This window comes from Chlorocebus sabaeus, chromosome 20 (genome assembly GCF_047675955.1).
Source record: "Chlorocebus sabaeus isolate Y175 chromosome 20, mChlSab1.0.hap1, whole genome shotgun sequence".
NCBI classification, from domain to species: domain Eukaryota; kingdom Metazoa; phylum Chordata; class Mammalia; order Primates; family Cercopithecidae; genus Chlorocebus; species Chlorocebus sabaeus.
The window spans coordinates 69,816,596-69,828,309 of NC_132923.1; the positions used below are offsets into that span (position 1 = coordinate 69,816,596).

General features: G+C 36.4%; 1 protein-coding gene across 2 annotated transcripts in view; it reads left to right on the forward strand.

Annotated features, from left to right (window-relative positions):
* Nucleotides 1-10,433, forward strand: part of C20H1orf141 (chromosome 20 C1orf141 homolog) — a 60,155-nt gene extending 49,722 nt beyond the window's left edge. The window contains exons 6-8 of one of the 2 annotated variants that reach the window (XM_073008118.1): nt 5,959-6,028; nt 7,178-7,364; nt 9,000-10,433. In XM_073008118.1, the coding sequence (XP_072864219.1) occupies nt 5,959-6,028; nt 7,178-7,364; nt 9,000-9,599 (857 nt within the window). In that variant the 3' untranslated portion in view covers nt 9,600-10,433. The remainder of the gene's footprint in view (nt 1-5,958; nt 6,029-7,177; nt 7,365-8,999) is intronic. The other variant, XM_007978373.3, reaches the window with a different exon arrangement.
* The last annotated feature ends 1,281 nt before the right edge of the window (nt 10,434-11,714 follow it).

Sequence of the window (11,714 nt, forward strand, 5' to 3'; positions counted from 1 at the left end):
ACACACACACACACACACACATGGAGCAGAAGATTCAGCTTCCTAGAGTCCTAATTATCTCTCTTTCTCTCTGTCAGTTGAATTTGATTGTAGTATTTCTGTATTTTGTAAAGTAATTACTAAGGATCCAGATGATACATTCTGTTATAGTCTACTTCATTTTCTTAAATGCTGTTCAGGATACACTAAATTGATTTCACAAGACATGAATGGTTTGTAGCTCACATTTTGAAAAACACAGCTTAGATTACTCAAGATTTATTCCATTGAGCCGGGAAAGATACCAGCCTTCTTTGAAGGACATGGTTGCTTGGAAGGAGATAAGACTGGAGTGCTGTTAGTAAAGAAGGGTAAAAAATGACTGTGAAGTAGGCAACCTCCGTTTGCTACGTTATCCTTGAAGGTTCCATTCAGATGCCACATCTTCTCTGAAGTGTTCCCTGAAAGCAGTGACAGGATGTTCTATTAGTTCAGCAAAGCAATCTCCCTTTAGAAAAGTTCTTAAGTCTCTCTAAGGAAGTATTTTATACTTTTTATCAAAGTCCCAAAGTAAGACTTCTGGGAAAGTTGTCAACATAAATACAAGTTCATCCTGGCCAGAATGAATAACACAAAAAGAAAATAGAGAAGAAAAATTTATTAAATTGAAACTGGGACATTTTATCCCTAACTCAAAGAAAATCTGTCACATATTACATTATGAAGCGGTTTGAAAGAATCTTCCAGAAGTCAGCGCACAATTCCATTTCTTAGGAGAAAAGAATAACCGTTGAAAGAGCCAATAGAGAATATTCTGAAAAAAATCCCCTATTATAACCACCGACTCCATTACACACACACACACACACACACACAGACACACACACACACTCTCTCTCTCTCTTACATTCAACTTAAAGAAATAGAGTTTGTTATCAATGATAGGTCCGAGAAAGATGCGAAATTCTCCCCTTGGGATTCCTTTCCTCATTGTAAGTCAGCAGCATTCAAAGTCTGTGCTAGCAATACTTGGAGAGAAATATAATGATCATAACTTGTCACTTTTTTCTCTGGCTTCCTCGTATTGCTTTAGATGTCCTCAGAGCTAGGGTAAAAATCTCCTAACTTGAAGGAGCAGGGACTTGAAAGGAGAGTTGATGACAGAAGAGACAAAATACAGTTTTCTAGGAATGATTTTTGGATTGTGACCAATGATAACTGCAAAGAAAAAACACAATTCCTTCAAATAGCCTGTGAGCCATGAGGCCCTCACTTGACTAAGTTCCTCCCTCAACTACCAAACTAACTTGCTTACCCCAAGAGAGAGATAAAAATATGAAACCCAAGTGACACCTCACACATAAACAGAGTACCCACCACCACCACCACCCTGGGGTCATGAAAAGGTTTCACAAAATATACAGTGCCCAGAAACAAACTTCTCCACCATCTTCCAGGGCTACAGCTTCCTTAGCAGCCTACTCAGGTAGCTGAGTGCCTGAACTCATAATAAAAGGTAACAACATCTGGATTTACATGTTAATTTCTAAGGGGAGAGTTTAACAGTGCCCAAGTAAACAGGGAGAACATAAAAAAATTTACATCTATTGTTTTTGGACAAATAAATAAGCCCACATTTAAGTGATCTGATTCAAAGTTGAGCAGAACGAAAAATAAGAACAAAGCATGGGACCTATGGAAAAATTCCATAGCGAAGAGAGGTCAGAATTTAAAAAATAGCTGATGGTCACATTTTGGCAGAATTTGTTCCCCATGAACCAGGAATAAACTTAAACAATAATTGTTCTATATGCTGAAGGAGTTAAAGAAAATTAGAATTCTATGAAGTAAGATTTGGAAATGTAAAACATAATCATCAAGGATGAAATGATGCTACCAGAATTAAAAAATATTTTTAAAGAAATAAGTAATGCTAATAGGTAACTTAAAATTATGTTAAAAGCCTCAAAGAGTAAAATAAACATTGAAGTAAACCGAACTGAAATCCGAAAAGCAGGTTTAGGAATATATACAGTGTGCAGTGTAAGGGGACAAAAATATGACCACATTAGACAAGATAGTATATTGAGGGAAGAAACCAGGTATCCAACACTGAGATAAACAGTGAGTTTGAAGGAAAGAACAGAACAAATCAAATGAATTGACTAAAAGGGGGTGGGGAGAAACTATCGGAGAATAATGGAAATACTCTATATCTTGATTTTACTTACATGAGTGCATATATTTATCAATGTTTATCAAACTGTTCATTACATTAAAATACGTGTATTTTATTGTATGTAAATTATACCTCTATAAAGCAAAGTTAAAGAAAAAAACAAAAGGCTGACATGACAGAAGTCTAAAACATCAAAAATACAGTAGATTAAAATAACTGCAAAAACCTTACACAAGTGCAGCAAATATTAACAATATTTCATTTAAAATACAAAATACTATTAGTTTTTAAAGACAATGTTGATTAAATACATAACAATTTATCAAATTCTGTGCTCATCATTGACTCCTGTACCCTACCATTTGTGTTTGTTTATTTATTTTTTTTGAGAGACAGTTTCACTCTTGTTGCCTAGGCTGGAGTGCAATGGCGCGACCCTGGCTCACTGCAACCTCCCAGGTAGCTGGGATTATAGGTGTGCACCACCACGCCCAGCTATTTTTGTATTTTTGGTAGAGATGGGGTTTCACCATACTGGTCAGGCTGCTCTCAAACTCCTGTCCTCAGGTGATCCACCTGCCTCAGCCTCCCAGAGTGCTGGGATTACAGGTGTGAGCCACCACACTCAGCCCCATCTGTGTTCTATTACTTTTTTCATGAAGAGCACGTGTTAGTCATTCTTTCAATGGTGACCTGTTGGCTGTTAACTCTTTGGATCCTTATATATCTGAAGTGCCTTTATTTTGCTGTCACTCTGGAGTGACAGTTGAGTTTATGTAAATTTCTACACTGTAAATTACTTTTTTCTCAGCACTTTACAGAGAACTTTATTATCTTCTTGAATCATTCATAGATTAGAATTCTGTTCATAGTCCAATTGTCATTCTTCTATAGAATAACTGTTTTTAACTTTCTGGTAGTTTTAGGACTTTTCTCTTTATTCTTTATGATTCGCATTTTTAGTACAAAGTGTCTGGATATAGATGTATTCTGTCTGTCATCTTCAATCCTTGAAATACACATCTGTCAGTTAGAATTATTGGTTATTATCTCTTCAAATATAGATTCTTTACCATTTCTGCTATTTTCTTCTTCCAAAGCTATTGGATAAATGTCCAAGACTTGCAGTGGGTTTTTCATGATTTTGAACTGTTCTTTCAGGTTTTTTATTTATCTTTCTATGCATTCTTGGTGAATTCCTCAACATTTTCTTTCAATTCATTAATTTTCCCTTTGCCCATGTAATCTAGATTTATATTTCTTACTTCCAAGATTTCCAGTTTTTAAAATATTGACCTGTTTTTATTTTTACCTTAGTCTGTTTTTATCGAATAATAGCTTATTCTCTAATGTATTTTTTATTTATACCTTTGAAATTTCTAAACATATTTTATCAAATCTAAGATGTCATCAATTGACGCTGTTAATTTAAGTATGACACTTGCTACTATACATCTTAAAACTGAGGTATGTATCTTAAGATGGCAAGGGTTTTCAGTTTATTTTTAGATTCTTCTATTTAATTGTATTGCTGACCCTCTTGTAGATTTTGTTTGCTGCCTTTCTTAGATTTATATTTTTCATATGTTTTATTATTATAATTTTGTTTGTGAAACTGAGTCTCACCCTGTCACCTAGCCTGGAGTGCAGTGGCATGATCTCTGCTCACTGCCACCTCCAACTCCTGGGTTCAAGCGACTCCTGCCTCAGCCTCCCAAGTAGCTGGGACTACAGGCGTTCGCGACCATGCCCAACTGATTTTTGTACTTTTAGTAGAGGTGGGGTTTCACCATGTTGGCCAGGCTGGTCTCGAACTCCTGACCTCAAGTGATCCACCCACCTCAGCCTCTCAAAGTGCTGGGATTATAGGTGTGAGCCACTGCACCTGGCAATATTTTTCATCTGTTTTAGAATTTCAGAAGGTTCTCTCTCTCTTATTCACCACTCACTATATGTCACTCTTTCCTTTCCAGAAGTTTTGCAGTTGCCATTTCTCAGACCTCATGGCCCTCAGGCCAGACCAGATTTTAGAGTTGTGATTGGGATTCCTCTGCCAGGGTAATAATTGGGGATATGGCAGATTCAGTCATCCATCTCTGGTGTGGTTTGACTTAGTTCCAGGTTAGCCAATTGGCAATGGAAAGGACTGATTTTTACTCTCCTTTCACAAGTCAGGGATCCTTAACCCAGCACCTTGTTTCAGTCAGTGGGCCTGTTTTTCTCCTATCTATCCCATTCCTGCAAATGGGAAAAAGTTGGATCTCCCTCTAAGTAGAAACTGAAGCCAACCATTTCTCACCACTTACACTGCTACAATCTTTATCGAGTCAACCAACAAGTTTATCTAGATAATAGCAACAGCCTCCTAACTGGTTACTCCATTGCTACTCTTGCCACCCACATTCCCCCTTCTCCCCACAGACCATCCATCTCTGAGCGAGCAGAGTGATCTTTCTAAAGTATAAATGAAACTACATTATTGTTCTGTTGAAAACCCTCCTAAGGATCTCTGTTGTAACCAGAATAATATCTTAACTCTTCACCATGGCTTATGTGACCCTAGATGACTTTGCCCTGCTACGTGTTTCAACCCATCTTACTCTGCTCTCCTCCTAATTCACAGCACCCAAGCAACACTGGCCTCTTTGTTCTTTCAGCATTCCACACTGACTTCACACTGAGACCTCCACACTTGCTGTTTCCTCTGCCTCTTTCTCTTTACTCAGATTTCAGCTCAAATATCCCTTCTTAAAAGAGGACATCTATAGCCACCCTAGGTGAAGTACTATGTTTATATTCTTTCATAATACTTGAATGCTTCAAATACTTCCAAAGTATTCGAAATTATATTATATATTTATTTGTTGGTTGGTTTACTTGTTTTTGTTGTTGTCGGTGTTTTTTTTTGTTTGTGTTTGTTTTTGTTTTTTGAGATGGGAGTCTTACTATACTGCCCCAGCTGGCCCCAAACTCCTGGCGTCAAGCAGTCCTCCCACTTCAGCCTCCTGAATAGCTGGGATTACAAAGGCACATCACCATGCCCAGCTGGTTTACTTGTTTATTGACCATTTCCTCCCTCTAGAACAGAGCTTCCCAAATAGTACTGTGGTAAACTGTTGTGCTTGGAGGGGGTTATAGGTGTGCTGAAATATTGATTCCTTGGCCATCAAGGCTGCTCAGTTTACCCTATGGTAGCCTACCCAGACTCAAGCATTTATTCCAGTATACTGTACAAATAATATACATTAGTATGCTTGCAATTAAATGGGAAAGACTGGGAAGTACTGCACTAGAATATAAACTACTTGAGGACGAGGAAAAAGCTGAAACTGTTGCTAATAGCATGTGTGTGTAGAAAAATGCTGGAGTGGCCACCAGACATGTTTGGAAGAGATCAACCTTGGATGCTTACTTCATGCCACATGGCAAGATCTGTTTGATATCTGCAAGCTGTCTTCCCTCCCTACCAAGTGATAACCGTCTGAAGCTTCCTACTGGTTAATAATGACTCCACGTAACAGAGAGATTTGAAAATTTAGGGATGCCTTTCTTCCACAAAAAATCTCCAAGACCACTTTTATGTTTGATCTGTTTTAGCCAAATACTGGAGCTTTGATCTCAGTCTTTTCCAGTTCTATCTAGTTCATTCAAGAAATATTTACTGAGTAGCTACTACAGACCAGGCACTATACTAGGTGTTTTCCATATGTTATTTTAAATTGTAAAATATTTTGTGCAAGATATTTTCCTAAATGTCAGAATATCTATGTGTCTTTTATGAAAATCTTTTAAAATTTCAGGTCAAATTGAAAAAAAACCTAGAAAACCATTGGATTCTGTTGGTCACTTAGAAGGTGATAGAAATAAAAGGTAATTTATTTCAAAATACTTAGTATTTTGATCTGTTTAATGATGTTTCTAGTAGGACACATTTTATAATTGACCAGAATAAATTTATTCTACCTTATTGTTATCGTTTAGTTCCATAGTACAATTGAACGAATGGTCCAAGACTGCTTAGCCACTAGATATCACATCCAGACCTTGAGTATTGTCAAACGGAGAGAAAGGCATGGAAAAATGAATAGAGGGAATACAATTTTTTTTTTAAGTAAATGCATACATTTACTAACACTACAACACGGATGTGAAAAAGTAGCTTTTCTTTGGATACAGTTCTCATTTTTCTCATGAACCCTTCAAACTTTATGTAGTGAAAAAATCATTAATCCAGTGTGTTTCAAACTTTGTTTGAATCAAAAATGAACAACCACTTTCGGTTTAATTCAGTTTAAAAACTATATCCTGGCCGGACGCAGTGGCTCACGCCTGTAATCCCAGCACTTTGGGAGGCCGAGGCAGGCGGATCACGAGGTCAGGAGATCAAGACCATCCTGGCTAACATGGTGAAACCCCATCTCTACTAAAAATACAAAAAAATTAGTTGGGCCTAGTGGTGGGCGCCTGTAGTCTCAGCTACTTGGGAAGCTGAGGCAGGAGAATGGTGTGAACCCGGGAGGCGGAGCTTGCAGTGAGCCAGATCGCGCCACTGCACTCCAGCCTGGGCGACAGAGCAAGACTCCGTTTCAAAACAACAACAACAACAACAACAACTATATCCTGTCTCTGCCTGACCACACTACTCTATCCTCTTAACAAATATGGGGCCACCCTGTGTTGGCATGAAGCTGCCCTGTGAAGCTTCTTTCAGAATCTCAACATAGGACGTTGCAAATACCTCTCTACCTTTGGTGTTCTCCTCAACCTACGTAATCATACAACCCGTTCCCACTCAAAATCCAAAGCAGTATATATATGACTGTCTTGCTTCCACTCCTGCTCTTGCTGTGTTCTCCCGCAAACCAGGCAGGAAGGGATGATCTTGTCAGTTTGAAAGTCTGTGGGAGAGAGGTTGGTGCAGAAGTTGGCAGTGACTTCCAGGGATAAAAGGAGGCAGACAAGAACTAACAAGCTGTAATCAGCCCTATGAACATTGCCCTGAACTGTGTTTATTTTCAGAAAAAAATCTCCACAGATGAATGATTTTAATATAAAAGAAAACAAATCTGTCAGAAATTATCAATTAAGTAAGTATCATTCAGTAAGAAAGAAAAGCTTGCTCCCGTTGTGCTTTGAGGATGAATTGAAAAATCCACATGCCAAGATAATCAGCGTTAGTCCAACAAAGACAGTAACTTCTCACATGGTAATAAGCATATCATCTATCGTTAAGTAAATATGTGTAGTTATACAACTTACGGGAATCACCCATATATTTTAGTGACCAGAATCTTTGATAAATCCTTCTTACCTCTTGGTTTCATATTCCAAAGTGATAACAGCACTTAAGTTCTTAACGCACTTTGCATAACCCCCAAACCACGCATTCCTTTACACTAGCTGAAAATTCAGTGTTTTTCTTTATGAAGAAGGCTTTATCAAATTTGCTTGATTATAATAGAACTATAAAATAAAAAGGATTTTTTTTAAAAATGACTGTAGCAATCTAGCAGAATGCAGTGGTGTGCACCTGTAATCCCTGCTACTCTGGAGTCTGAGGCAGGGGAATTGCTTAACCCAGGCATTTGAATTCAGCCTGTACAATATAACAAGATCCCAGTTCTAAAATGATGGGACCATGACCATGTGTCCATTTTTCTAACAATCTGTTTTGGCTTTTTCAACCAGAAAGTGCATTTATTAAAGGCTATTTAGTAACTCATGCCCTCTAGAGAGGCAGTCTGGCTCGAAAGCTGTCTAGCCAGGAATCACCTAATTATATAGCCCCAGACTGCTCCACTGAGGCCCATGCTATTGTCACAGATAACAGTTTATAACTCCGATGCTGAGCAGAGAATACTCTAAGACATTTGCTACTGCTGTTGTTCAAAGCTAGATATAACTCCTACCACCCTCACTAGAATAGTTTTCCCAATACTTTTTCACAGTGCTTGCTTTCTCTGAACTGAAGACTTCATAGGTGTATCTGAATGGCAGAGCCTAGAGCAAATGCCTATGTCCTAACCGCAAAGAAGCTGACAAACATGGTTCTTGCCTCTACCTAAGGGTACATAGACTTATCAAGCAGAAAATGTCCTAAGGCGTTGGACAGACCAAAAACATCACAAACATCCATTACGATGGCTAAATAGGTAATATTGGCATCACCAGTGGATTACAAAACTAGATCTTTGTCATCTTTTCAGTAATGATAGCAGACTTGGCTATTACTGTGATAAAAATGATCTATTCTTGAGTCAGTCTATTACTTTGGCTATTTTATTCCACAGATATATATTGAGCACTTTTTAGGTGTCAGGTGTTAGGTGCTAAGTATTAGGGTACAAAAATATCAGTTGTAGAGATAATTTTTTATTTTTTGAATTATTTACTAGAATATCCAGATTTGTAATTTTGGCCTGTAATCAGTTACGTCTCTTCTGAACTTTGACTCAATCCATTTTTTGGTATGCTTTTTAATTTCTAGAATATGGAAACCTAAGAAATGCCAGTACAACTACCCTATTTCTCAATGGCAGTAGCTCAGATATTTAACAAATATATTTATTTTTTCATATTCCAAATTTATTTCAGAAAACATTTAAGGTCAAAAGTTCTAGTTTCATGACTAACATCTCTATAGAATATTAAGATAAGAAGGATATATGTTATATACAAGTACAGTATTTTCATGTATTTGAATAATGCTACTGTTCATATTAAATATTTGTATGTAGTCATTTTTAGAATATTTTACAATTTTATTTACATGTTTTAAAATATATGGAGCTTTCTTGACTGAATGAACTTATGACTAATTACTCTTTTCTTTATTCCACAGGAACAAAAGGACACAAATCCCATAATTTTCCATGACTCAGAATATGTACAAACGTTACTTTTGACAAAAAATAGATTTTCTTCTCATCCACTGAAAAATGAAAACATTTACCCACATAAAAGAACAAATTTTGTTTTAGAAAGAAATTGTGAAATCCTCAAATCTATAATTGGCGATCAATCTATTTCTCTTTTCAAACCCAAAAAAACAATGCCTACAGCACAGAGAAAAGATATACAGATCCCCGTGTCTTTTAAAGTAGGCCACACAACTGTCGATGATAAACTAAAGAGGAAAACTAATAAGCAGACACCAGAAAACAGATCTTGGAATACACTCTATAATTTCTCACAGCACTTTTCCAGCCTAACCGAACAATTTGTGGGTTACCTTGATAAAGCTGTTATTCATGAAATTAGTGCCCAAACCGGAAAATTTGAAAGAATATTTTCTACAGAGAAACCAACGAGCATACCCACATCCAGTGCCTCACCTGTCAAATGTTATTCAAAGCCTTTTAAATATATATATAAACTAAATAATGTAACACCACTGGATAATTTATTAAACCTGTCAAGTGAAATTTTAAATGCCTCATAAAATATCATGTATGCAACAATATTGGAGCAACAAGAATATCCAAGTTCCAAAATTATAAAAGAAATTCTTATCCAAATAGTAATGTTCGAATTGATCATATAAGAAAGCAAAGCATAGACATTGGAATTACAAGTCAGCAGTCATCTGTTCAAGAACAATCAACATTTGTAGTAAATAATAGGACAAAATTAGGAAATAATTATCACCAAGAGGATCTAGTTCATGACTTTCTATTATCTCAATTAGATTGCTCAATCATCAACCTTCCTATACTAAACTCTGATTCAGGACCAAGAACAGTATAGTCTGACTCCGGAAATGCGCTGTTGAAAGTCAAATAACATCAATACTCTTTTTCTATAATTGAATATCAAATAAGACAAATTATCATTAATTTAATGAATGTGGGGTTAATTGCATATCAGCATTTCAGCAAATCATCATCAATAGTATTACATTAACAATTTATGCAACTAAAAAGGCTTTGTAAAACTTTGAATAGTTTTTTATTGTTGTTAGTAGATGTTGGAACTTCATTACTATATAATGTTTTTGCAAACTTTAACTTTTTTCTGAATTATTAAATAAAAGAATAACTATCCTTAATCTAAAAATTTTTGGTAGCAAATCCTATAAGGTATTAAACATTTTAAATTATATTATTACATTGTTATTTTACTTTCTCATTAACTTGAACAGTATAAAGGCAAAATTCAACTTAGAAACAAGTTGCATTTTGAAAGTTTATTGGCAATCCATTTGTTTGGAATTCAGAAATGCATTTCACATAAAAATAATCTTGTAAGTAATAAATTCCAAAATTAAATAACAGAAACTTCCTTAAAATTTAATCCCATAGAGCTTATATGAAAATGGTAAAAAGCAATAATTTTGTAATTCCAATAACTAAAAGAGAAAACTGAGTAAGGAAAGAATTTTTCAATCTTGACTGTTACTACTTGAAGAAAAACAGATTGAATTAAATGCATTTAAGTTAAGAAAAGGCTTTCGGGGTCTTTTGGAACATTTAAGGGTGAGGAGGTAAACTGGTTTAGGTTCCTCTGCTTCTACTTCAGACTGGAGATTTTCTTTATTATGCATCATCATCAATACTACTCAGGAGCATCTTCACAACTAGAGGGAGGTTTGGACTCTCAAAAAGAATGACAAGGAGAGAAAAATGGAGGTGGAGGAAGACAGATGTACCTGGAGATTGTGTGAATGAGAGAAGAGAGAGAGAAAAGCTTCAAGATAAGGTGTTGGGCTCAGGTCTGTAGGAGGTAGGGGAGGGGCATACTTGCTTCCAGTTGCTGGCTGGGAAAAGGAGACGCTGCTGCAGCTCCAAGTAATGAAGCTGTCTTTCTCTTTTCCCCTTCATTCTTCTCTGGTTGCTTTTATACGTTCTCCCCCTGTTTTCCCTCATCCAGACTTACTGCAAAGCAGAACAGCTTCCCTAACTACACTGCCAACTCAGAACATAAAACAAACTCTTTTTAAGCACCAACGATCAGAATAACAAGAATTAGAACATATACCTAATATTAGTACAAGTCATGACGGTAGTTTCTCTTGATACTTAGTATAAGAGAAACAAGTTTAGGCCTTGGAATAGGGCAGATAGGAGCAAATTGGGGCAAATAATGTAAATTATCTGAGCTTCAGTTTATTGTATCTCCACCTTAAAATGGAGACAACAATAATTTATTACACTGCTATTCTCAGGATTACATAAAATAGCATCTAGTACTTTGAGCCTTGTAGCATTCAATAGAAATTTCCTTTCTACTCCCTCCTTTTCTCTGTAAGCCTGCTCTTAATGTAAGTGTGATCTCTTCTCTTCTCTTCTTTTCTTTTTTTTCTTTTTCTTTTTTTTTTTTTATTATACTTTAAGTTCTAGGATGCATGTGCACAACGTGCAGGTTTGTTACATATGTATACATGTGCCACGTTGGTGTGCTGCACCCATTAACTTGTCATTTACATTAGGTATATCTCCTAATGCTATCCCTCCCCCAACTCCCTCCCCACAATAGGCCCCGGTGTGTGATGTTCCCCTTCCTATGTCCAAGTGATCTCATTGTTCAATTCCCACCTATGAGTGAGAACATGTGGTGT